Here is a 27,899-nt window from a genome sequence, read left to right as displayed (position 1 = left end):
TGCTATCAGCTAAAAAGAAAAAGAAAAAAAAGCAGGCAATACTTCGCAGTTTAGATTATTTAGAAACTTAATTACAAAATTTAATGATTATTGTACAATGCCGTCTTCAAAACTCCTATTTTTAAATGTATTTCACCGAACTCGTATCGCTTTGGGTTATAAACAGTGTGCAGTGAAATAGTCGCCATATGTCTTTATTTGTTAATTTATTTCTTTTTGTTTTGGTCCTGAAGGCACAAAGATACGGAAACAGCATTCCCTCTCTCCCCCCCCCCCCCACAGTTCTCACAAAGATGGACAATTAATTGATTCAGGAGGTGGTACCTCGCAATTCTACATGCTTGGGGAAAGGTGGCTCTTCCACCCTTTTCAGACTCATAAACATAATGCAGCAATGTGGTTTTGAACATGTTGTCTATGCCATAAATCTTCATCACAAAGTTGACATTACATTGCACCTGCCAGGAAACCCTTTACCTGGAAAAACGTTCTGTCAGTCACTTTCTCATTCTCATCCACACTGCATGAGATGTATTTTGTTGCTTATATCTTCTTCTCCTTATCTTTAAAGCAGGCAACACAATAGAGGCACCAGCAATATCAACCACCACAACGGTCGAAATTCGGAAGAGCAGTGTCATGACGACGGAAATCACCTCCAAAGTTGAAAAACTCCCCACGGTAGCCGCTAGCAGCAGCAGCAGCACCACCACATGCTCTTCGGGAGAGACAGAGGAAGAAAAGGCCAAGCGGCTGCTCTACTGTTCACTATGCAAGGTTGCTGTCAACTCCGCCTCACAACTGGAGGCGCACAACAGTGGTGAGATACAGCAATTTCTTTCCTGGCTAAAGAGCCCTGCAATTATCTTCCCCGAATAGATTAGATTGCTTGCAGGACTGTGGGGGTGGGGAGGTGGTGGAAAGCCAGCAATTACATGGAATTTGTTAAGTATTGAAGAATAAAAACGACACGGAGAAAGTCTGCCATAAAAGAGAAAAGGAGCGATTGCGCTTCATGCAAGCGATCCGCTTCCTTAAATTTCTTACGTTTCTAACCATTCCAAATGTTACGTTCTGGAAGGGCGTGACTACTTATGCTCTCTGTCTCGCCCTACTTTGCATACTTCCATTTCTCCCCAGTCCCAAACGGAACATTAATTGGCATTGCTGCACATAAAAGAAAATGCACAATCTGGTAGGGGTGGACTCTCTGAGTTAGATAGTTTTCAGAAGTGGCTTTCGCATTTCCCACATCATAAAAGCCAGTGAGTTGAATTGACTATATGCGTATTTGTTTTAAAATGGCAGTTTCCCATTTATTCTTCAACATTAAGAGCATTCACAAGTGACATGCCCCAGCTTAAAAGTCTTCAGCATCATTCTTGATATGCCCTTTGCAGAGCTCTTTTAAGCCATCTGAACTATACACTTTTGATAATGTCAGGGCAGGATGCTCTATGTCAAAAACATGATTGGCAAATACTCTCAATTCTAAACATTTAAGGAGAAAAATCCCACAATCTCCAAAACCAAAGTGTGTTTTTCCAGCGCTGAACCTCTCTCGTGGTTGAGGATTTTCTCCCTCTATGTACTTTAGTACTCTTAGGCTTTAATCTAACCCAGATGCATCAGTGAAGCCAATCCAAAAGGCCTCTTCACTCTTTATAAAGGTGTTGTTTTCTTGTTTAAGACCAAAAACACCCTACATTTTAGATATTAAAATCCATTTACAGTAAAACAAAAATAACCGTAATTGAATTCAACATCTTTTACTCTATGACATATCTGTCTTTATTCAGTAAAATATTTTGCTTAGTCCAGACATTTAAAACGAATTGATGCCAGCCACATAACTCATACTTAGAGAAGATTCCCTGAAAACAGTGGATTTAATTGTGTCTTCTCAAAGTATCACTAAACCTGGATATCACCCAATATTGTTCTGCCTTTCTCCTAAATTTATAATGGGTTTGTGGAATTAGTTTGATTAGTTATTAAAACATTCCGTATCCAATCTGCCTCTCTCATTGGTCATGGTTATTGCACCATGAGCACTCATACAGCAAGGAGCATGTATTTAATTAGCATTTTTAAAATAAGGGTAAGGACTCTATGCATGTCAATGTGCCCCAGCAGCTTGGGTTTTGGTTCTATTTTCAAGGGGAACTTTTATTTCCAAAATTTTCTGATTGCCATAGGTCCAAAATGGTTTAGTAATAAGAAATGTTTGAATGTACATGTATATATAATAACCAATAGTAGTATATCATTTCTAACATTTGCCCTACTCAAATATTTCATTCATTCATATATATTTGTATACCAACCTATGTCTGTCATTATCATAGTTCATATCATAGGTGAAATAATGTATATTGTTACAAGTTCATTATAGTCAAATACAGAACCAGTGGTGCTTTCCTTCATAGGACATTGCACCATTTAGCTGGATATTTTATAATGTTAGTGTTAACACTGCTATTTTGACAGCTATGGGAATGCCAATATTGCATTCAGTTTTGTTTCATGGAACCACATTTCTTAAACCGGAATCTCATGTAGTTTGCTTTCCTATTTTTGCTTTTTCAATATTTCTGGAACCAGTTTTGGAACTGCTGCAGGTTTGCCTTCCTTCCCATTAATGGTAATATGAGGCACATTGCCCTGCAATTTGAAGTGTCCCTTCGGTTCTGCCATGGCTTAATCACTAAAAGGGCAAGCAGATCACCCTTGCCATTTGTATGTTCAGCTTGCACCTACTGACAGGCAAGGCAGAGACTGAAATAGGCTTGCTCACTTTGTGAACTGCGGACCAAGATACCTGGAAAAGAGAGCAGCTTGAAAACAGAAGAGTTGTCAAGAGGCTTTCAGCTGGCAGAAAGAGTCTTTGGGGATTTTAGAGTACTGTAGTTGCTTTGCGTGCTCTGTGCTCACAGTACTCTGTGCTGATTCTCTGTGCTTTCCTTCATAACTCTCATAATACTTGTTCAATAACACATTTGTATATAAAAAGACCATGACAAGCACATAAAAATGGAAACGGACCATGCTACCCTGGACACCCCACTGTTGAGGGAATAGTACCATGAAACAATACAGGCAGAGCTGACCCCTTTGCTGAAGTCTCCACTAGAAAATTTCCCTGCGAAAGACCCACTGAAACAACAAGATCTTAAAAAGGGACAAAAGGCACTGCTGTTTAGCTTCCCTTCATTTTGATGGGCCCCTTTCAGAGAAGGGCATCTCATGAAGATCTCAGAGCCCGGGCAGGTTCATATGGCAGAGTATGGTCCTTTGATAGCCTGGGCCTAAACCCTAAAGGCAAAGGTTTTCTAGAATGTATTCCAACCAACAGCCAAATTTTCCTCTGAAAGGTCGCTTTGAGAGAATGCCAATTATTTTTGTAGCAGCAGCAGCAAAATTCCAACTCTCTGTTGATAAACCGCTCTGAAAAGTGTGGTAATGACTCAGACCAACATCTTAAAGAGATTATCATGGTTTTCTCTTTCAGTGCAGGACATGTTTCAGTCACAGTGGGAGGTGGTGATAATAATAATAATAATAATAATAATAATAATAATAATAATAATAGTAGTAGTAGTAGTAGTAGTAAAGCATCCATTTAAACTTCACCTCTGGCCTCTCCTACCATGTCACTACATATTGATGGCAGTTTGCTTCAGTGCGTACATGGGCATCATTTAATATTTAAATGTGAGGTAATGAAATATTACTTAATTATTATATTGGTAATACAGGGAATGCAGATTGGTGCCCATGATGCCATTGGGAGGGGGAGGCAAGACCTGCAACATGTTGACCAAAACAAAAGGACTAATGAACACAACTTTGCTGAAATAACTTTTTATTTCCTTGTCTAATATCTCCAGGCACAAAGCACAAAACTATGCTGGAAGCTCGAAATGGGAGTGGAACTATCAAAGCCTTTCCCAGGGCAGGTGTCAAAGGCAAAGGACCCATTAATAAAGGAAACACGGGACTTCAGAACAAAACATTTCACTGTGAAATTTGTGACGTGCACGTAAATTCTGAGACACAACTTAAACAGGTATGGAAACTCCTGGGACATGTGCCCCACTCTCTAGAAGTTCAGTGATCATTAGAGTTGGTTCACACACCATGCCAGCTCCCTGCTTTAGGAATTTAGGGAGCTACTGACAGCAATATGACTAGGCTGCACCATATCAACACACCATATTTGGGAACTGGCACCTCTACATGGGTACACTCAGGTAGCTCTGTGATTTCTGCAGCAACAGCGTCATGGCTCCATAAAGTTGTTTCACTATCACAGAAGACACAGCATTTACATGTGTATAATGGAGAAGCGGCATATCTCCTTCAATGCAACCCAACTATGAGGTCCAGCAGTGGTGCCATATGTTCATGAAGTTGTGCTTGGAGAGCTAGGTGTGTGGACCAACCCTCTTGATGCTATTATTTGTCGTCTGCACCAGTGATGGGAAACCTGCTGTGCTCTAGGTGATGTGTGACTCCAACTCTTACCAGTGGTCCGAGGATGATTGGAGTTGTAGTTCAAAAATATCTGCAGGACCACAAGTTCCCTATCAATGATCAGCACATTTCACAGAGTCATAGAACTGTGGAGATGGAAGGGATCCCAATGGTCATCTAGTCTAACTCCCTGCATTGCAGGAAGCTCAGCTAAAGCATCCATGACAGATCACCATCCAACCTCTGCTTAAAAACCTCCAAGGAAGGAGAGTCCACTATCTTCCGAGGGAGATCATTACACTCTTATCGTCATAAAATTCTGCCTGATGTTTAATTGGAATTTCCTTTCTTGTAACTTGAAAGTCATTGGTTTGGGTTCTTAGTGTTTACAGGCCAACTCTTTGATTATCTGTTCCTTTCCTGGTATCAGTGTCAAGCTGACCAGTAAGTAGTTACCTGTCCCCACTTTTTTTGCAGATGGGGGCAACATTTTCTTGCCTCCAGTCTGCAGGAACCTCACCTGTTCTCCAACAATTCTCAAACATTATAGACAGAGGCTCTGAGATTCCATCTATGAGATTCCATCTGCAAGCTCCTTTAGTACCCTTGGGTGCAGCTCATCAGGCCCTGAAGATCTGAATTTAGGTGTTCCCTTACCATGTCTTTTCCTAAATTGGGCTGCAGCTCCCTCCTTGCATCATTTATTCTGTTATCACGAAGTTGGGCACTGCTTTCCTTTTTCAGTAAAGACAGAGGCAAAGTAGGTGTTGAGCAGTTCCGCTTTCTCCCTGTCATCTAATAGCATTTCTCCATCTTCTCCATGCAGAGGACCTACTACTTTCATATTCTTCCTTTTGCTTCAAACATAGCCTAAGAACACTGTTTTATTATGCTTAACTTCTTTACGTTGTTCTTTTCATTTTATTTTCAGTATAGTTTTCCATCCCACTATAGTGTATTTTCTCAAAACTGTCAATGAATGTGGAAAATTGCTCTGAGTTGTATTCATTGAGAATGCTACAATATACCTTGTCTCACACATTCTGTCATTCTATTTGCTTTGCGATACTGTGTACGCAAATGTGTGGGAAGGTGTGTACTTTTTGCAGAAGACTGAATAATTTTCTCCGAGGAGTATGGCTTGTTTTTGTAAATTGATTGTTCTTTGGACTGGAGAAACAACACCTTCAAATTTTCATTACACAACTTGCATTTCAATCAGCTCAGCAAATCTATATTTCTGTAAAACAGTGTCTTTGTCTATCTTTTGGAATGGTGGACTTGTCAAGGGATTTTATTACAGAAGCTACACAGACCTGCTTTATGCTGGGAGAAAGTGTGAGAGAACAGAAGGAATAGACCAATACATTCTGGAACTTATAAGGCTTTAAAAAACCCTGGACAAGGGTGTTCCCCCAAATTTTAATAGAAACTAAATGTGTTGAATTTTTTATGCAGATAAAGTAGGCTTGTCAAAGGACAATTGGAATTTAGCATACTATCCCAATAATTGTTGGTGCAGAGTTCTAAATTGCTCCCTCTGACAATGTGCTGGTATTATTATTATTATTATTACACTTGTAAACTGTCCTGCATTAGAAATTCCAGGTTAGTTCAAAACAATGTCCATAAAAAACAGTATAATAAAACCAGAAAATATACAATGTCCACAGTAGATAACAGAAATGCTAAAAGCTAGGTATTAATAGTAGCAAATGCTTGGGAAAATAAGTAAGTCACCAAATAGTGCCTAAAATAAGTCAAGGTCAGCACTTGTCTGTCTCAGGAGAGTTGTTGCTAAAGACTGGGTGCCTCCACAGAGAAGGCTCTCCCCGGTTATCACCAGCTGGATTTGGGAGAGGCAGGAGAGTCTGATCTAGTAATCTTAGTGACTAGGTAGTGACTAGGCAGATCTATATATAAGATTGTGTACTCTCAAGTAACCTGGTCCTAAGATGTTTAGGGCTTTATATCAATGGGGGGGGGCTGAGGGAGCCGTCACCCTGAGCAGTTTTGGGGGAGGAGGCACATCATGGCGCCATGCCCCATCATGAGCAGTTGCTGGAGGGCAGTGAGAAGGACGCAACAGACATGCGCCCTAGCCTCTGTGACTGCTAGCAGCACCATAGCACTGGGCTTACAGGGGCCAGGGTGCAAGCCTGTGGTGTCCTTCTCAGCCGCCCTCCAATTGGAGGGTGCCGTGAGAAGGACGCAACACTCACAGCGCCCTCCCTGCAAGTCCTGCACCACTCACAAAAGCAGCGCTGGGCTCACAGGGCCAAGGCACACACCTGCTTGCGGCACCCTGCGAGCCCAGCATAGTTTTTGCAAGCCACTGCTTTATAGGTCAATAGCATCACCTTGAACTTAGTCTGGTGGCAGATTAGCAGTAATGTAAGCAATGATGCCCTGTGCTTACAGCCATTTCCTTCTGGGTGTCATCAGCATATTGTTGACACTGTGCTCCAAATTCCCCAATGATTGCTCCTAGTGGCTCCAATAGTACCCCTGCAGCACTCCATAGCACAATTGTCAGGGAGCTGAAATAACGTCACCCAGTGCTACTCTGTAGAACTAGCCTTAAAAGAAGGAGTAGAACCACTGTAAACAGAGGACCTTCCACTCCCAGCCCACAGAGCCAGTCCAGGAGAATAACATGGTCGATTACCAAAACCCATTGAGAGTTCAAGGAGAATGAAAAGGGTTGCACTCCCTCTCTCCCAATAAAGGGTAAGACAAATTCAGTCTTAACACAAAGCCTGAACCAAGATCAAAATGGGTCCAGATAATGTTCTTTTACAAGAAAGTCTGAAGCTGAACCAGCATTACTTTCTCAGGCACCTCCCACCCAAAACGGGTGTTTGTCATAAATATCTGGGTCAAGAGTGAGTTTATTCAGGAGTAGGCATATAACTACTTCTTTAGGATGTATTTCCCACACCCTGGACCCTCAAAGATACACACACACAGAGGAACACAGCTGGCCTGAATGGGCAAGGATTTAAAGGTCATATGGCTGGCCATTTTGCTAAAAACACCTTGCCACAACAATGGCATCTAAGTCAGCTCGAAGGCATTGCAAACTTGTCACAGCACACCTGAGAGTTCCAGCACCCCATTCACATTCTGCATCTCCCAGGGTCCTTTTGCACCTAGAATTGCAACATTCCACTGCTGGAGGAACGTAGAGAGGAAGGAGGTGAAGAATAGGGGCTGCTGCCAAGAGCAAATCAGTGAGGATGGACAGAGCTGAGGAATTCTTCTCAGATCTGAGCCAGAAGATAACTCATTTCAGAATGCGGCTGAACGTTACAAGCTAGACAGATCAGAACTCCAAACTGCTTACTCCTGAACGGCATCACGACTTGTTTCTGCAGCAACCTACTATGTGAAGAAATTGGTGGTCACTGTGCACATTTCCCCATGCGGCAACATTCCCATGCGGCATTTTCCCACACAAATGGGCCAGCCCATGTAGACCCACTGCCATGAAGAGCAGTAGAAAGAGCCTGGTTATCTGCACCAGCTTCCTAAACATTAAATGCCTCCACCTGTAAGACCTCCAAATTGTTGACTTTTGGTTGTGAACTTGCAGGAGGTTCCTCTGCAAGATGAAACACTGCAAACAAATTGTTTGCCATATGGAGGCAGCTGCCATTGGGAGCAGTTCAAGCCAGCTGCTTAGATGAGCTTGGACAAAAGCTGCACATAAAGACCAAAAGACCAAGGCAGCTGACAGCTCTGTCCTGAAAAAGTCTGTATTATAAGCTCTTATTAAGGGGAAGTTTGATAGCTGCATCTTGAGTGATTAGTTACACCAGTCTCTTCCGCTATGGTAGAAGAGGAAATTTGAGCAGGTTCAGCTTGCCTTGTTCTGAAGGTCGGTAGAGGGGGAGAAAGAACCTACACTTGCCAAAACATCCTCTTTTGCAGCATCTCATCATTGTATATAGCCATCCTAGAAGCATTAGCACAAGATTACAATTTGTGGCTGTTTCTTTCTTTCACGTCTACCCTGCTTTTTTAGGCTGCTGCTGCTATCGCACCCTAAGGATCAAGTCATCTCACAAAACAATTAGAATTAAAAACACCACAGTACAATAAATACCAAAATGGTTCACGGAGGAACGTTCAATTTAGCTGTTCCTCCTAAATTGTGTGGCTTCCATGTTGTCCCCAGGTGGCCTCCTGTTTAGACCATTTTCCAATTCCATAGGAATATAGGAAGCTGCCTTATCAAGAGTCAGACCATTGGTCCATCTAGTTCAGTACTGTCTACACTGACTGGCAGTGACTCTCTAACGTTAACACTGAGCTACGGTCTGGTTAACTTAAGTAGAATGTGCTTGTTAGAAACCGTCCTGTGGCTTTTGCAAAGAGCTGTATGTGATTCCTCTAAATCAGGGTTTCCCAAACTTGGGTCTCCAGCTGTTTTTGGACTACAATTCCCATCATCCCTGACCACTGGTCCTGCTAGCTAGGGATGATGGGAGTTGTAGTCCCAAGTTTGGGAAACCCTGCTCTAAATCAAATTAAGAAACAAATGTAGGTGTTTTCATCATGGCAGATAAGCCAACAAAATTATTACGATGCATTAGAGAGAGAGAGAGAGAGAGAGAGAACTCTCTTTCCAAACATATAAAACTGTGATAATGAAACGGATTTACTATTGCGACTAATAATTTTGGTATTGGACTAGGTTGAGCAAATTGGATTTTGGGTGACCAGAGGTGTTTGGTGCTGAAGCCAACGGAAAGCGTGTTATTTATACAATAACAATAATAAATAACAACACTGCTTGCTTTCCAACAGCACATAAGCAGTAGAAGGCACAAAGACAGAGCTGCTGGAAAGCCCCCGAAACCCAAATACAGTCCCTACAACAAACTCCAGAAGGGAACACACCCACTTGGGGTAAGCAAATGGGTTTTCTGAGAAGCTCCCCGTGGGTGTGGGTGGGTGTTATTGCTGGACCTTTTCTGTGGTGGCTCCCCTTTTGTGGAATGCTCTTCCTAGAGAGACTCGCCTGGCCCCTTTGTTACATATCTTTGGGCACCAGTCAAAAACATTCCTCTTCTCCCAGGCCTTTGGGCCAATTAAACAATCTATGGTCTTTTAGACTGGGGGTGGGGGTGGTATTGTTTTTGCTTGTTGCTAAGTTATTTTTGTGTTTTTGTATTGTAAACTATCCTGTGATCCTTGAATGAAGGGTGGTATAGAAAATTTAATACTACTGCTAATAATAATTAATGGAAGACTGGTTCAGGTGTGTATTGGCAGGACTTTTACAGGCACAGAAGCTGGGCTTGTGAACAATCCTAGTCATGTTGTTTTCATGGCATGGTTGTCCTAGCACTACTTAAAAGCATCATAGAGATTTGGGACATTTGCAGCCATGGATCATGTGGCTTGACTGGGAATGAACTGAGCAACCTAATTCATCTTGCTTCAGTTTCTCTGGTGCTGAATCACAGGTCCATTTCACTACAGTCTGCAAGGCTATTTCCTCCCACCCCCACCACAAGAATGCATGAAATGTTTGCATTTAATTTGCACACATTTTGGACACCTATGTCACATGCATTTTTTCAGTGCTTTGTAATGCATTTTATGTAAGAACGTTTTGCATGCATTTTTATAACGCAGAATATGCTCTTTTATGTGCACTATTCATGCACAAAAACTGTATGAAAAAAATCAAGGTGTATTATCTGACTAGGAGTTGCTTTCTGACAGAAAGGAGCATTGCCAGTCTATTGCAAAAAGCAAACCAAATAGAATCCTGCTCCATCTGTAGCCTTGACTGCAAACCCCATGATCTCCAGCTACATTGCGAGTTGCCTTGGCTACAAAATGATGTTTAAAGTCAAGCTCCATGATCCTAGGCAGCAAATTGTTTCACTTCCAGCTCAGAAGAGGCCCTGGGACTTCTGTGTGAAAGGAAGCCATCAGCTACTGGCTACCTCTTTTCCATTTTCCCAAGTTTGGGAGAGACTATCAGGGAAAGCAGAGCAGAGATTCCTTGGGCTTTTCCAAGTTTTCTAACCTGATACTTAGGCCTCCCAATGAGGTTTCTCCAAGTGTTCAGTTGTAGCAATTGCAAAGCTCAATTAATTTTTGAGTTTGGCCAGAGGAGGCTTGCCTATGATTCCTAGGATACTGAATGTGAAGAAAATAGAGAGACCTGAGCACTGAGCTAACTGGGAGCCATTGTCACGTTCTCTTGGCCTCTTCTGCTTTGTTAAGAGAATAAAACTAGCTATTCCTACCAACTTCAGACATCCCCCACTCCACTGTGAAGTAAGCAGAGGGAGGGATTCCTCCATCTGTTGTAGGCCTGGGTGAATGTCAGTGTTTTTGTTTTTTAAGTTAAAAGATTCATTTTAGCTTTTAAAACAACTCCTTGCATCACACTCTGTCTCCAGTGCTCTGCAGGCGGCCTCCCTGTCAACACACTTCATGGAATATCTACAGGAGGGCCTTGGGGTCTCCTATGGGCATTCCAGGAAGCACACCAACAACTGGAAACCACAGAGTGCTGCAGAGTTAAAAAGAAGAACACCACACTCCTTTCCAGGGCTTATTTCTTTTTTTGCCCCTCCTCCAATGTATGGTGGAGAAGAAGAAGAAGAAAAAAAAATTAAGCTGAAATTAGATCACTGTCCTGAGATGCTTGGAGGAAGGAAGGGCGTGGGTCAAAATCCACTAAGTAGGAATGTGACTAACGCATCAGAAAATAACCAGTATGTAATAATGATGACCACAGGGCTGATAATGTGGGGTGCTTTTAACTGAGTGAAAATGTAGCGGTCAGTTTTGGGATGTAAAACAAGCAAGCAAGCAACTCTTTCTCAACAAAATTCCATGTCCCATTTTGTCCAGTGTCAAAGCAAATTTGTAGCAAAAAGATAAACTTCCACACATATCCTTTCTTCTATTTTGTCTTCCTTTAAAACCTTTGATTCACCTTCTGCCTGAAATGCCACTTAAGTATTTTATACGCCGCCTCTGAAAAGCTATCTTCATTGTGGGCAATTTGCACAAGCAATACTTATTGTTTGTTTTTTCCCTTTTTCTCCCACAGGTGAAACTAGTATTTTCAAAGGAACCTTCAAAACCAATGGCTCCACGGATTCTACCAAACCCACTAGCAGCTGCCGCAGCAGCTGCTGCTGTGGCTGTAAATTCCCCTTTCAGTCTTCGAACAGCCCCACCAGCGACCCTCTTTCAGACTTCAGCACTTCCTCCGGCGCTCCTTCGACCTGCGCCAGGGCCTATACGGACCACCCACACGCCTGTCCTGTTTGCTCCGTACTGAACTCCGGGAAGGAATTAATTGTACTGCAATAATTTTTCAGAGCAAAAGCAAAACAAGAACAATGAACTATGCAGTGTTAATTTATAGTTTAAAGTAAAACAAACTATATATATATATATAAATAAATATATAAAAATAAAATTGAAGAGCTAGGACTTTTGATAAGAGATCCGAACAAATTCTAAAGAGGGGAAAGAAGCAGTATTTTCTCCAGATGAGAATTTTTCTTAAATATTACCACTTTAGAAGTAACCATTATACCATTATATATATATATATATATATATATATATATATATATATATTCTCGACTGTGCTTTTTTTGGCACATATCTCCCCTGCAGTGTCTTTCCTGCTTACAAAACAGCAAAACACAATTGTCTCAAGGGCATTAATCGGTTCCAATGTACATAAAATACTTAATTCTGTAGAATAAAAGGGGGAGGGGTGGGGAACAGAAACACTGTGAATAGTAGTACTCTTACCAATGCTCCTGCCAAGTCAGCATTTCCTATTTATCTGAGTAAAAGTAGATACAATAGATGTCTTGTTAAACACTAGTATTGTGTCTCTATGTATGCCACTAGGTTCACAAACCAAGAAGAAGTAAATGTTATCATCTCTCTCTCAAATGGTTTGCCACAAATGATCATAGACCTAGGTAGCAATTGTGGTCTACAATCCTATGCGCACATAGTGTGGGAGTCAGCCCCATTGCACATAGGGAAACTTGCTTCCGAGTACACGTGCCTAGGATTGCAGCGTTAGTCTCTCCCGTATTCAAAATTTGCCAATGAGTCACGTTCAGAAAAGGGACGACGATTTCCCTGCAAGCACTGAATGAGCTGCACTGGAGCCAAAATCCATCCAGCAATGTGCAGCAAGACCTCTTAACTTCTTTTCGAACAGCAGGCCCTCTATTTTGCCCTTCTTGCATCATCCCAAGCTGCTTTTTTTAAATTGTCCAGAATTTTTAATGTACCTTGCAGCATTATTTAAAGGGACTAGGGATTCACTATCCAGGAAAGAAGAAGAAAGTTATGCTGCTCTTGAATTTCCCTGCATGTTTGCCTGGGGACTACTGAAGAGACACAGTGTGCGCGAATTGCTAAGTGGTAATAGAGACCTTAACCTGCACTAATCTGAACTTGCATTAGCATTATCAGCAGAAACCTATGAGGTCACAGGCTAGAGGAAACTGGCCTTTGCTCTTCAGCCAAGAGTCAGCAATATGTGGCAGTGTGGAGGTAGGGGCAGCTACACCCATTCTGTGCAGCAGACAGTGCACATTGCTGGCCTCGCTACTCTTGCCTGCAACACCGCTATCAGATGGTCAGCAGCAGGGACATGGGGCCTTCCCTTACCTCAGGTCACCTACTGATGCTGGCAGCCAACTTCTATCTTGGACTGCACCTGTTGCTGTTGTTTTTTGCCATGTCCCCACTTTAATGCTACAGCCTTTGCCAAAGATTTCTGGAAATCAACCTTTGGTGAGGCACTGAGAATTCTCCTTTGAGGATCCCTGGATGCTCTCCTGTAGAACTAGACTGGTGGAAAGAGGAAATGACAGCTAAACCAGTTTAGGACTGCTGAGTGGATAACGTCAACCTCATGTTACATGGAAGTTACTGCATATTTCCCAAACTTGGGTCTCCAACTGTTTTTGGACTGCAACTCCTAATGGGAATTGTAGTCCAGAAACAGCTGGAGACCCAAGTTTGGGGGAACCCTGTGTCAGACACTAATAAAACTGAGCATTGGTTAAAGACATAGGTCTTGTCTAGGAAAGGGAGCCAAGCTTGTGAAAAACTTTGCTTCACCCCACACAAGTGAGCAGACAAAGAAGGAGCATTTGTTATGGGGGTTGTGATATGGGTTAATAATGTACATTGCTACTGATATGATCCATTTAAATATATGTGAAGATGTGTCTTATGAGATAGTCACATATACTTGTGTGGAACAGGTAGAACCCTTGAACCCTAAACCCTGTCCCTGGCCTTTATGTAGTAACCTCTTCAGGACACATGTTCACTGTGAGGGTTTGAAAAAAAAATGAAGTATTGGAGATCTATAGAGCTATACTGTATATATGCCAGAGTTAAAAAAAATAACTTATAAAGAATATATATATATATATATATATAATAATTATATATAGCCATTCAGTTTTAGATATGGGTCAATAAGTGGTTGGCAACAAACAGCAGAGAAGATGGGAAAGGAATGCACATGTTTTGAATCTCTGATATTTGCTGCTGACATTTTTTCCCCCACAGAGAGCTGAAAAGGATATTATAAATAATATGAGATGATCTGCTCAGTCAGATTCAGCCATACTGATTTGCAGCTGCAGTGCCTGCAAGTAGATTTTAGCTACAAAAAAAGTAAACCATATTTTTTGAATTAAGTGGGGAGCAGGAGATTAAAGGATATTCATAAAATGCTAGTGATGCAAAACATTGGCCATAGATTTGCTAAAACATTCACATGTTTTTAAATATTAGCACTTGAGGATTTTTATGCTTAGAGAATATTGACCAAGAGTTATTCATTTGTATTTACTTTTGTGGGTTTGTTTTTTTTAAAGAAAAAGCTGTCCACTTATAAGGGGTGTATGTGTGTATATGTGTCCGTCCATCACACACACACACTTTACATATGCATTATGATAAAGTAAAAGGAGGAAGAAGGAAGTTTGTGCTGTTCCAAGAATAAAGGGTTGGGTCCAAAGGTGCCCTTTTGTGAAGAGGAGAGGTTCTTCCATTCTCAGAAAGGTACTTGCTATTTGCAGAAGGGGATTAGAGCCAATGAAACCCTGCCCCCGCCACAGATGTTCAAAGGGCATGGGGGCTGCAGGAGGAAGTTAGATCTGACAGCATGGAGCACTTGATCCAGCCCATTATGTGCCTCCAAAATCCAAAGAGATTCATTTTTCTTTTACATGTTAATTTACAAAGATAGCTCTTTATGAACAATTTTAGAAAAATTTCACCCATTTTACTTGCAAATGTTTGTGCCTTGAAGATAAAGCACCTTTTTTGTTTTTTGTTTTGTTTTTGGACTGTCTTAATCTTTAACCAGATATAGGAAGTCAGATGAGGAATTTAGTGGTCTTCATGCACTTTCATTAAGCAAAACGCTCGGCATCTTTAATATGAGGAATTTCAAAATTCGTACTTCAGGATGTTGAATAACCATTAGTTCCCTGTAAGCTGATGAACAGATTTATTCCTAAAGCATTGGGATCTTGCAACATAGCACTTTTGGAAATAATACTACTATAGAAAGCTTGGTCCAGTGCCCCGTAAAAGTGAGCACAAATAACCTGTTCTGACCACACTAATTAGACCAGTAACTGGCCCTGATTACAAAACAGCCTGTTTCTTTCCATAAGTTGCTGACTTACAAATCCCATCGTCCCTGGCTGGGACTGATGAGAACTGGAGTCCAATGACTTAAGGAGGGCCACATATTCCTCTCTCCCCCCCCCCCACCTTACAGCATGAACATATTACAGCTATTATTGGGATGCTGCTGAAAATAGCCTTTCCATGGGAAAATCGCCTCTGTCCTGGATGTTCTGTTTAGAAGTGCTTGTCACACAGATAAGAGTTACCGCATTCTGAGTCACTGGGGACATGGGAGTGGGAGGTACTGTGGCCAGTACAAGGATTATCTTCTATATGGAAGCTGTTTTTGACGGCATCTCCACGACAACTGTGAGATGTGCTCCAGCAATATGTCTCGGCTTTTTTTTTTCTTTTCTTTTTTACAATGTAGCTGCAATAAGGACAATATCCTCAGCACTCCGGCATGTGCACACATGGCAGTGGTTTTTCAAGCCAAGCTTTATGGGTTTTTGATTTTTTTTAATTGGCCCATAGAGCCTTTGCTTGTGGCCACAGAATGAAACCACTGAGAACCTAGCCATAGAGTACTGAGGATGTGCCAAAGGCAGAGCTGCCTTGGAAAGGATTTTTCACATATGGCATAATATGCAAAACTGAAGTCATGCTACTGCTCTTATCAAAACGAATAGATTTGTTCTTTTAATATTTTGGCCTGTGGCATGTATGGAGGCACAGTACAAATGGCAGAGATAATCAAAGTTTTGCTAGAAATAAAAGAGTCATCCCTACTCTTTTCATCAGCTGGTCCATGCTCTTTTAAGTTGCTTAAATCTCTCTCCCCCCCTCCCCTTCTCTTGTCATCACAGTGCTGTATGCAAACATTTCTCTTTCTCTCTGTCCCTATCTTTCTCTCACTCACACAGACGAGTCTCTTGTAGACTTCAGCTGTAAGCAACAAACAATCATTTTTATGTCTCTTATTCACTACCTAATAAAGGATGAAGCCTAAATGTTAAGAACGCGTGGAGGATTTTTGTGCATTGCATTGTCCCACTGCATGCTGACTTGCTGAAGCTCTCTGCGTAATGAGCGGAACAACTGCCATTTGGATTCTGTATCGCCAAACTTGGGTGTTCCTGTGCCTGCCTACCAAGTTTGGAAGCTGCCCCAATAATAAGATGGTGGTTTCTGCATACATGAGAGACTTTCTAGGTATGCAGAAATTAAAAACAAAGCACCATCCCTCAAGAAGATGGAAGTGTACAAGGGTGTTTTGTTTGGGACTGCAGAATCAATGTAGACAGTGGAAACTATGAGTACAATTGAGCAAAGGTATAAGGGTGTCAGGCGGGGGGACAGGACTGGTGAACAAAACTGAAGGAGAATTAGGGCATGGGTGATGGGGTGGACATTGCCGGTCAGAATTTGTAATATGTTTGCAAATCCAACAGTACAAATTAAGACAAAAAGGGTTTGGGGAGGGGATGGGGGGGCGTGCATACATACCACCAAAGTTCAATCTTGGAAATGTGGTATGTGACTGCTAACCCCATGCATCACTCATCTCAAGCTTTTCTGACTGATGCTGTGATAAATGGTAGCCACAGAACAGAAATGAATGTTGAGCGATGAGCAAAAAGGAAATACAGTGGTACCTCAGGTTACATACACTTCAGGTTACGTACGCTTCAGGTTACAGACTCCGCTAACCCAGAAATAGTACCTCGGGTTAAGAACTTTGCTTCAGGATGAGAACAGAAATCGTGCTTCGGCAGCAGCGGGAGGCCCCATTAGCTAAAGTGGTGTTTCAGTATAAGAACAGTTTCAGGTTAAGAACAGACCTCCAGAACGAATTAAGTACTTAACCCGAGGTAACACTGTATTGAACAAGGGATGGATACAAATTGACATGGTCGTTTCTTCAGATATGACTGGTTGCTGTATGGGAACCTGTTTACTACCTCATTGGGGTAGCTCAGGAGTCGCTAAGATGATGCTGTGCTGTCCTTGAGGTCTTCTCGCAACATCTATTAAGTCTCAGAGCACTCCAACCTACTGACTGTTTAGTCATCAGATGGTGAGGACAGTTACTTCCTCTTCCTTGAAAAGTACATAATAAATTATTTACTAAAAAACATGGAAATGGAGGAGGAAGTTGTAAAATACCTGTGGCAATATGCTGAAGAAATGTGACATTTCTTGATATCACTGATTAAATAATAAAAAAATTCAGAATAGCATAATTCTAGATATTAGTTACATCAATCAAGAACCTATAAAGACATAAGAAGCTGCCATAGACATGTTAATCCATGGTCTATATGACTATTCAGGGGAGAGCAGGCAACCATTATCTCAAGGAAGAGGCTCCCCCTCCCTTTCTATTGCCTGAGAAAATTGTTAACAAGAGTTAAAAGAAAACCACTTGGGGGTTTTGATCCTTTTAAATGAAATGAAATGAGGGTTTTCTACATATTTCAAAAAGTGGTTTGCCACTGGATGATGATCTTTCCGTCTTTAGCTGTCAGGCATCAAAAGGGATATTTGGAAATGTTGTTTGCTACAGAAGTACCAAGATAAGGTACTTGTGTCCCTTTGGGTTTCTGGTCCTGCATTTAAAGTACAGTCATACTTCGAGATAAATACGCTTCAGGATAAGTATTTTTGGGTTGTGCTCCGCAGCGACCCAGAAGTAATGGAGCGCGTTACTTCCGGGTTTCGCCGCTCGCGCATGTGCAGACGGTCAAAATGACATGCGCAGAAGTGGAGAAACGAGACGCGAAATCACATCTTATATTCTGTTCAGGATGCGAACGGGGCTCCAGAACGGATCCCATTCGCATCCCGAGGTACCACTGTAGATGTTGGGAAAATGTGATTGAAACATCACAAAACATATGACTGGGTGCAAGCTAAACTTGCTGCTCTGGTCCAGCAACTGGCCCTCCTGAACCCTTTCTATGCATAAGGAAGGAGAGTGGAAGAGAGGCACATTGTGAGACATTGTGGTTGGAATATATATCCAACCACTCATGAGAGCAGAGCAAGTCATTCACAGACGGAGGTGTACATAGTCTAAATGAAGCCTCCTGCAGATGTGAAGGAATTGAACAAAACCTTCAACATCCATTTTCTCTACCACTGAGTTATGCCCTTCCCTCAAGCAGTCAAGCAAAGGATCCAAACAGTAAAACATGGGTAAGTCTGATAGTGGAGAAAAGATAAGAAGGAAGGTCTAGTAACTGGATAGCTCAGTCAGTAGCTCATGAGACTCTTAATTTCAGGTTCGTGGGTTTGAGCTCCACACTGGGCAAAAGTTATTTGTGTTGCATGGGTTTGGACTAGATGACCCTCATGGTCCTTCCAAATCTACAATTCTCTTATTCTAACTGGAACAAAGAAAAACCATGAGAACATATCTCATGAGCCTCTGAAATGTTGAAACCATATTAAATGTAACATGTAATATGTTATTGAAAGCTTCACACTATTCAATAAAGTCCAAACACCCATGGCCATAAATAAATGCATATATAAAGAGCTGCAGTTTCCGTTCCCTCCCCCTTTTTTGACAATTAATTTTCCAGCCATCAGCTCTATGGAGAATAGGCTTCAAGGATTGAGCCTCTTGGCTCAAATCCCAGCAGGCCAATAGAAAGAACAAAGAGTTTATTATTTTATAGATTGACATAATTATTGAAGGCCAGGCTCATGAATTCTGCATGCCAGTGGATGTTAATGTGGACTCTCTATCTATCATTTACATGGGAAGGACATCACAGACTCCGGCAGGAATACAAAGTGGTCTGGATGGCTTTAAAACAACAGCATAGCAAGGCAAAATTAGTGGTGTATGTGGGCCATAGGATTTTAGACCGACCTTCATTTGTTATTTTTGTCTTGGCGAAACACACACACTGTGTGACTCACACGCTTTGAATTCAACAATGCCATTTGTCTCAATACACATGATGTAGAACTAAAAACCACACAGCTCTAGCCATCCAGGTAACACGTGGACTAGGTCTCATTTACACATCTGGCCAAAGCAGAGGATAAATGTTTCCTGGCTAGAGAGCCTCCTTGGTTCTAGGCACCATAAAAGAGGCCGGCACAACTCCAGAAATGTGTTTACAATTGACCATGATTTATTAAACACAGCCATTCTCAAACAACCAGGATTACAACTCATCCAAATGCTATTTAATTTTTAAAAAATAATCTGGTAGGCTGCTCTTACAGCTCTACACAGATGAATATGCTACTTTTATGTTCTCAATGCAATCTTGAATGTGTGTAAGAGTGTGAAAGGTTTGCACGTCTCTTCTCATTTTCTTCATCAAAAGCCCATTGCAAATGCTCTTAGGCAAGCAAAATAGACAATTTGAGGGTAAGAGACTTTATCACAGTGGCCAGCCCCACCCTATCCAATGCTCATTCGTTGAACAAAGTTTGAACTACGTGAGCAGATGCTTCAACATGCACTGGTTGGGGTAAGCCTCCCACCTGCACCGCCTTGTTCATTTTATGTGCATGAGATATTTGTAAGTATTTTTTTTTTATCACCCTTCAATTATATTCCAAGAAAGGTTTTCACCTCTGAAACGGCATTCATTGTGAACACATGAAGAGGGCTGTGGGACCATGCAAGCGAACCCCGCCTTCAACATCCTCATCTCTGCTTCCCTGCGGTGAGCAGGCAGGCCTTAATGGAGGTTGTAGGCATATTCAGTCGACTGCTTATAAGCGTCCCAACAGCTGGGGAAGGGTTGTGACCTCAGCCAAATGCACTTGCACTCTGCCTTTCTTGCTCAATACAAGGAAAATCCAAGTAGAGTGGGTGGTGTGTAGTGGGGGCGGGGGATGGTGTATGTGTCCGTACATGATTTGGAAAATGCCCTCTTAGGAATAACCCCTGAACACAGCTTCCATCTCCAAAGGTAACTTGTTTGACAAGGTCTGTCTGTGTATTGTGTGCAGGTGTCTCTCCAGAGATAAGAAATACTATTAGATGCAACACAGGACAGTGATATTCCGTACCTGGAAGAGAAGTGGAGATTTGGGCTGGATCTAGACACATCAAAGAAGTGTTTCAGTTAAACGTGTTGTAAACTCATATAGGGAAATCCAGTAGGGAAAGACTGGACTCCACAGCGCCATCTGGTGTCACAGTGTTATATTGCATATACAACGCACATAAAATGCCTTTTCTTTATCAGTTTAGCTGTTCTTGCAGTGCACTTGCAGTACTATGACATGACATGTTCCGGCTTCTAAGATTCCAATTTAAACATAATTTTTATAAAGGTCCAGGAATTCTGGTCTTTACTGCACATGCACAATGCAGCCCCTCTCCCTATTATACATTTGCAAAGTTTCTGAATGTCAATTTACATTGGCATTCAACTATAGCAGATTCTTCAGAGAGTGAAGAGGACAAACTTAGGCATGTAACTACAAATAAAACTCTAGAATCATGGAATTGCAAAGTTAGAAGGGAACCCAAGGGTGATCTATTCCAACACCCTGCAATGCAGGAATCTCAACTAAATCCTATACGACAGAAGGCCGTCAGACCTCATCTTAAAAACATCCACAGAAGGAGAGTCAACCACCTTTCATGGTAATCCGTTCAAATCAAATCAAAATGTTTATTCAGCTTTACGCCCATCATGAAACACAACACAACAAAACAAATCAAATCAAATAAAACAGCGGACTCGTACAAGCCACAAGCAATACAACACAGTTCACAACTCACAAGGACAGACATTAACCATTCACAAGAAAAGCTCAAGATTAAGACTAAGATTCTGGCACCACACCAAAATCAACATCTGCTAGTAATCCGTTCAAGCAGCACTTACCGTCAGAAGGTTCTTCCTGATGTTGAGTCAGATTCTTCTTTCTTGTCACTCAAAGCCATTGGTTTGGATCCTACCCTCCAGACCTGTGGGTAAGCAACGGTAAACAAATTTAATAACTGATGATGATGTTAAAAACACGCTTGATCCATCTTCCATGTGGCAGCCCTTTAGATATTGGGAAGCTATCATCGCTTCTCTCAGTCTCCTCTTTACCAGGATGAACATACAGTGGTACCTCGCAAGACGAATGCCTCGAAAGACGAAAAACTCGCAAAACGAAAGAGATTTCCCTATGGGCTTGCTTCACAAGACGAAAACGTCTTGCAAGTTTGTTTCCTTTGTCTTGCAAGTTTGTTTCCTTTTTCTTAAAACTGTGCATTCACTTCGAGGAGCAACTCATAGCATGCGGTGTGGTAGCCTTTTTTGAGGTTTTTGAAGACTTTGGTGATTTTTGAAGCTTTTCCAAAGTCCGTGCTTCGCAAGATGAAAAAATCGCAAGACAAAAAAACTCGCGGAACGAATTAATTTTGTTTTGTGAGGCACCACTGTACCCAGTTCCTTCAACTGTTCCCCATAAGGCTTGGTTTCCAGACCCAAGAATCTTGTGGTACCTTAAAGGCTTAGAAACTTATTACAGCATGAGATTTCATGGAGTAGGGCCTGTTGATGCAACAAACTAACATGGCTACCTTTCTGGAAATGTAAACATAGGTCAACCCTTTCTCTATTTTGCCTGATATTATTCAGCCTGACTTGGCAGTGGTTCTCAAGGGTATCAGGCACAGGTCTTCCCTATCACTTCTTACCAGTTCCTTTCAGTTGGAGATACCAGGAATTGAACCAGGGACATTTCGCATGCAAAATGTGTTATTTGCCCACAAACTATAGCTCCCACAGCTTGTTGGTTAGGTTAGGTTTATATAGGGCTGCCATATGTGTCTGGGGTTTCCCAGGCATATCCAGGATTTGGCCCTCACTAATCGTGTCAAAAAGCTCAACAACTTTGCCCCCCCCCAAAAAAAAAGCTCATGAAATTTGGTGTCCGGATTTTCACTTTTCTAAATATGGTAACCCTAGGTTTATTGAATGCATGCTACTTGCAAACAAAACGCCTGAAAATGATTTATGATAACAAAACAAAAAACAAAAAACATAAACATATTTAAAACATTACCAAGAGGGGGAAAACCCCTATCATTGGTGCTTCTTGATGTTCAGTGGTTCCCAAACCTTTTTAAATATTGCTGAACAGCAATGGATGCATCATTTACAATATTGCACTATTCCGTAACTAATTGCTAAATTGACTTTTTGTAACCCAAGTGCTTAGATTGCCAAATGATCCTTAGTGGAAGTAAGCAAATGTATTTGGCGATAATTTGCTACAAATGATAAAGTGTTATTTGAGACACTGAGACAAAGGATGGAGAGAGAAATATTGGTGTTAACACCTGCAGAGCTACAGAACAAACGTTTAAACCTTTGCCTGATTCACATGTGCCACAAATGCATAGAATAGCTTCACAGGACACAAGATGGAACACATGATAGCTGACCTTTTTTAGAAGACTTGTTCTTTAGGCAATGTATTCCCAACATACACTGCTAGTTTTGATTTCAGTTCTAGAGAGGACTGTCAATAATTAATTGATATTTGAGGAAATATTTCCCTGTCTAAAATCAGGCCATTTCTATCTGAGAAATAATTCTTTCAAAACTAGAAAGCAGGCAAACACTGGTATTGGCCTAGGCCTAAGATTCTAGTGGGAATATACAGTGGTACATCGGGTTACATATGCTTCAGGTTACATATGCTTCAGGTTACAGACTCCGCTAACCCAGAAATAGTACCTCGGGTTAAGAACTTTGCTTCAGGATGAGAACAGAAATCATGCTCCGGCGGCACAGCGGCAGTGGAAGGCCCCATTAGCTAAAGTGGTGCTTCAGGTTAAGAACAGTTTCAGGTTAAGTACGGACCTCCAGAACGAATTAAGTACTTAACCCGAGGTACCACTGTATTGATTACTAATTATAAACTTAAAACCTAAATCCAAACAAAGGACTTGAGAATGGTTATTTTATGGACATGTTGAAGATTTGTTTATTATTTAACTGTACTATTTGCTCCATTGACTTCAACGGGAGATAGGTACATCAAATCACTGCTGGGTTGGACCACGAATCTATAAATCATTGAAAAAATACTGGAATCATTGAAAAAATACTGGGTAGAAACTCCCAATCTCTTTCAGTGACCATTTTTTAATTGTTAAAGAAGATTCCGACCCCCTCTGGTTCTGCATGAAACTAGACCATTAAATATATATATATTAGAAATATGAAACAGCTTTTTAAAATTTCAACTGCATTTTGCATATTTTTTGACATTCCCCGATTTTCCTGCCCTCCATATAATTAGCATGTGTTCAAGGTTCCATGCCCCAACTGCCTGTTCAAATGAATTTCATGAAATGGTATGAATTAATCTTGGTTGTTGCTAGGTATCTTCAATCTTTTATGGGACTGGTCCTTATGAATAATGAAAGCCAGAGGACAAAAGGTTCTCATAAGTAACTAGCAATACCCAAGTGAAATAGAAGTGCTTTAAAACTGGGGGAAGGCTAGGCAGATGCCAACAGAAGGATTCCTTTCTCGCTTTCTGAAATAAGATGATGTATTATTTGCCTGGGCAATCACCTGTCAAAATAGATTCATCATGCTTAGTTGCTAAGCGGTCTTTTACTTAGAGAGGCAGCTTGCGAAGTGCAGATTTTTAATAGTATTGGAAGCCTAAAATAAACACCTCATTTTTCTTGGTTTGAATAAAATTGTTAAGAGTTTCCCAGCAGTGCCTTCCTTTTTTAACTTGTCTCCATACCCTCATACCAAGTGAGCATTCCTCATATATAGCCCTGCATGAATTTTGAATCAAGGCCTCATATGAACACAATTAAGATTTGAGACACACATATGAACTCCTTTTGTATCCCAACTTTCCTTCAAGGCGTCACAACAACAGCCGTGGGTCTGTTCCATTCCCCATGCACAAACATACGTTTAATTTTCACAACAACTCCGTAAGGTAGATCTGGCTGAAAGATACTTAGTTGGCCCACCCCTGGTGAGCAATGTGGCTGAGTGGGGATTTGAACCCAGGTCACTGAGGTCCTGGTCTAACCCTTTAATGATGACTCCACACTGACTCACACAACGCAGTGTGAAGAGGATGTATGGCAGCTCCAAGCCCTTCCTTCTCACCACCAATGACCAGACAGCCAGTACCACTCACTTCATAAAGAAATAGACAGCACATTTTGCTGCCTTAGGTAGACTAGAAATGGAGCCCCTCCTGTTTCAGCATCTGAAACACAAGCATTTCGCTCCCTGTCCACTCCCCACAGCAATGAATTATTATTATTATTACCTAATTAATTCCAATTGTGCATCACTTCCTAAGAGAGATTTCACAATACAATAAAAGCATATGTAAAATAATTAATTACATATACAGAAACAGATTTAAATCAAATACTGACTGGGATAAAAATCTTCACTTAGAACTTTTGTTGAAAAGAAAGCCTTCAATGGGCACCAAAAATATAACAACGGAGTCTGTTTTCTCATATTCGTATGCCAGCTGAACACTTTTGCTTGTTTGTTCAGGCATTTACAGGGTATTAGTGCCTGGCTCTGTGACTTACATCTTATTTTTTTATCGTAAATAACAAGATGATCTATGAATTTTGCTGCCCTAGGTTCCTTGGGGAGGGACGGCAGGATATAAATTTTATATATGGATTTGGTTTCAATCTGTTGCCCCTGGTCTGATTTTGCTCTGCACTGAAAGGGGACACCCACCCGCCCAAAAATGTTGAAATAATAAATAATTAACTAGGCACTAAAAAGAAGGATAAGGACATTGCAAAAGGCAAGCTTTCAAGATGGAACCTTTCCTCAGGAGTGAAGATTCAGCATTATTTGTGTTAGCTTTTCGGCACCTTACCAAAATGCAGGCCCTGCCAAGAGCACTATGGCGTTGTGGGCACCGATGAGCACCACGTCGACACAGCTTGGGTCAACCTTAGAGCTCTCCATTTCACGTGACAAGTTCCTGTCAGACCGTGACAGCTTGCATGACGCTATCAGGCCATGCAGACAGACCACAGGCAGAAAAATAGACTGTGGGAACGTTAACAGCTGTGTCAAAGAGACAGTTGGCCATAGAGAGGGACATTTGTTTTGCACTGCTCCTGCATCTTTTGCAGCAACCTGACATAAATATTTAAGCTTCACCTGGTAATTTTCTCCGCCCAGCTTCTGTTTAAAGTGCAGAAGCAGCGCCAGCTGTTGTATGCAGGGGTAGGGGGGAAAAACACACGCTGGTTTTGCTTCACTTCTATACAACTGTCATAACAAGAGTACTGTCCTCTTCTCCATGTATTGTTTCTAAAATATAGTCCTCAAGGTGCATATCAAATGGAAAAATGGGTTAAGTGGATACCCTCCAACATTTCTCCAATGAAAAGAGGGGTGTCCTATTCCATTATTATTATTATTATTATTATTATTATTATTATTATTATTATTCCCTGCCCATTTGACTGGGTTTCCCCAGCTACTCTGAATGGCTTCCTAAAAGCATAATAGTAATAGTAATTTATTATTTGTACCCCGCTCATCTGGCTGGATTTCCCCAGCCACTCTGGGCGGCTTCCAACAAAGATTAAAAATACATTAAAATAAAACATCCAGCATTAAAACTTCCCTGTACAGGGCTGCCTTCAGATGTCTTCTGAAGATTGTATAGTTACTTATCTCCTTGACTCGGGGGTTGCATAACTGACCATGCCCACCAACGTTTTTCTGATCAAAATAGGGACATCCTACCATACCCTCCAACATTTCTCTGATGAAAATAGGCACATCCTAAGGAAAAGCGGGACATTCCGATATCAAATTTTTAAAAACTGGGATGGCTTCTGTAAATCCAGAACTGTCCCTGGAAAATAGGGACACTTGGAGGATCTGTAAGAGCTTAGAATTATTTTAGGCTAAAGTTGGGGAGCCTGTAGGACTCCAATGCCCATCAGCCTTGTCCATCAACCAGGCAGGTTGAGGTGAATGGGAGGTGAGGAGGGCCACAGGTTCCCTGTTCTGGTTTTGGTTTTAGGGCCTAAATAAGAGAGGGCCTGTAAGTGAGCCTTTCTCAGGCTTGGCCAGAGTGAGTTAGCCGCCTCAGCAAATTGTTGGTTATTTAATTTATTATGATTATATTGGTATTAAAAGAGACACACTTGTGGGATTTCTGTCTCTGGTGTAAAAACAAAGAACCTTGATAGATTCTTGGGCCTTTTGAACCTTGAGACTTGAGAGGCGAGAGTATCATTTTCTGCTCTACCTCAGGCAGCAAAACATGGTGGGCCGACCTCCTCCTTTCGTACCAACAAAGCCCCTGACAAAGGATGTCCGATTATGAAGTTTTTTAATGCACAAATGCAGAGAAAGGGAAGAAAGTTCCCAGATGTGCAGTTTTCCCATTAGATGGTATCATCAGTACATTGCCGCTTGAATCGGAATAGCAGCTTTGATGCAAACTGTGCTTCATGATGGTTTACAGAACTAAAAGCTTTCGTGGCACCACAGTAGGATTCAAAATGTTTTGGCTAAAAAAGGAAACCTCCTTACATCTGAGGCCAAAGCAATTTTTATTCTTGGCTTCCTTAATTAACATCAAGCTCAGCGTAGACAGAGTTGCCATGCTAAATAAATACTGCAGTATTTGTAAATATGGAGCTGTTTTTGCCTTCAGAATAGTTATACTGTAATTTGGATATTCTGACAGGGAGACTAATTCTACTGGAAGTCCGTCTAGGCTCCTGGGAGCCATCGGTTGCGCTATCTTAACCATAAAAAGTCATGGTCTTTAGATTTAAATCAATTAAAACATTATCGTTATTATTATGTTAAAATTGCCTAAGCTTATTTTGAAGGGAGCCTGCAGTTCAGCAAAAAGTCTCTGTGGTTTTACACAGATGGGGCCAAGCTGTGTCTTTCAGTTTACGCTGCTGTGTTTGTGAGAAGGAGGTGGCAAGGCCAATTTCCAAGCCACCAAAGTGAACCACCATTGGCCAGGACGCCTTCCAGCAGACCTCAGTCCCTGTCCTATCTCAAGTAATTGAGGCACAAATCTGTCTCCCACCCAAGAATAAGAATGTCGGCTTCTTTTCTCTGCAATCACAAGAATGAGGGGTTTAAAAAGTTGGGTTTCATTGCTAGCTAATGGGAAATTAAAAATTTACATGCTTCTAATGAATGAAATAAAATGCATAAATTTAGGCTTGAGATAATAGTTTCCCCACACACTTTTAAAAAGTAAAGCTGAACTAACAGTGTGGCCAGATATGCAAGTTGGCAAATTTATGTGTATCGATCAAACAAAAGCTAATGAAGGTGGATGTTTATAGTTTGGTGAACACTGACCTTGTCACTTCCCATGTAGCTCCAATTAGTGTGTTCAAATGTGGCATCACTAAGTCAGCCCAAGAGCTGGCGTGATTTATTTCCCACCCACTGGAATATATGAGATGGTATTTATGTATATGTTTTTGTGTTTTAAAATGAAAATATATGAATGAACAGGGTAGAAAAGGGGGAAATGATCCCTTACACACATAGTTCCCATTGTGACAGCAGAAACCCTGTAAGGCATATGGAAAGGCAGTTCATCTGCCTAAGATTCTCCCTCCCCAGCTCACTTTTTAGATTGTTTTACTGGTGTTGAATGTCACTGTATCAACCACCTTAAGAACTTTGCTGAAAGGTGGTCTATATCCACATGGTGATTAACTCCCACCTGGAAACCAATGTCTCCACTGTGGAAGGATG

General features: G+C 41.4%; 1 protein-coding gene and 1 long non-coding RNA gene across 18 annotated transcripts in view; one reads left to right on the top strand and one right to left on the bottom strand.

The window, feature by feature from the left end:
• ZNF385D (zinc finger protein 385D) overlaps positions 1–16,166 on the top strand; it is a 421,068-nt gene extending 404,902 nt beyond the window's left edge. For 11 of the 13 annotated variants that reach the window (XM_079947339.1, XM_079947331.1, XM_079947342.1 and 8 more), the window contains 4 exons: positions 572–820; positions 3,891–4,069; positions 9,289–9,390; positions 11,561–16,166. In XM_079947339.1, coding sequence (XP_079803465.1) covers positions 572–820; positions 3,891–4,069; positions 9,289–9,390; positions 11,561–11,794 — 764 coding nt within the window. In that variant the 3' untranslated portion in view covers positions 11,795–16,166. The remainder of the gene's footprint in view (positions 1–571; positions 821–3,890; positions 4,070–9,288; positions 9,391–11,560) is intronic. The other 2 variants (XM_079947336.1, XM_079947341.1) reach the window with 1 other exon arrangement.
• The window catches only part of LOC307199555, a 118,384-nt gene extending 90,522 nt beyond the window's left edge, over positions 1–27,862 (bottom strand). The window contains exons 1-2 of one of the 5 annotated variants that reach the window (XR_013832050.1): positions 27,495–27,862; positions 21,015–21,097 (exon numbers count right to left, since the gene is read on the bottom strand). This is a non-coding gene — a long non-coding RNA (uncharacterized lncRNA). The other 4 variants (XR_013832051.1, XR_013832052.1, XR_013832053.1 and 1 more) reach the window with 4 other exon arrangements.
• Positions 27,863–27,899: the final 37 nt, after the last annotated feature.

This window comes from Podarcis cretensis (genome assembly GCF_951804945.1).
Source record: "Podarcis cretensis genome assembly, chromosome: 12".
Classification (NCBI taxonomy): Eukaryota; Metazoa; Chordata; class Lepidosauria; order Squamata; family Lacertidae; genus Podarcis; species Podarcis cretensis.
This window is presented reverse-complemented; position numbering and strand designations above follow the sequence as displayed.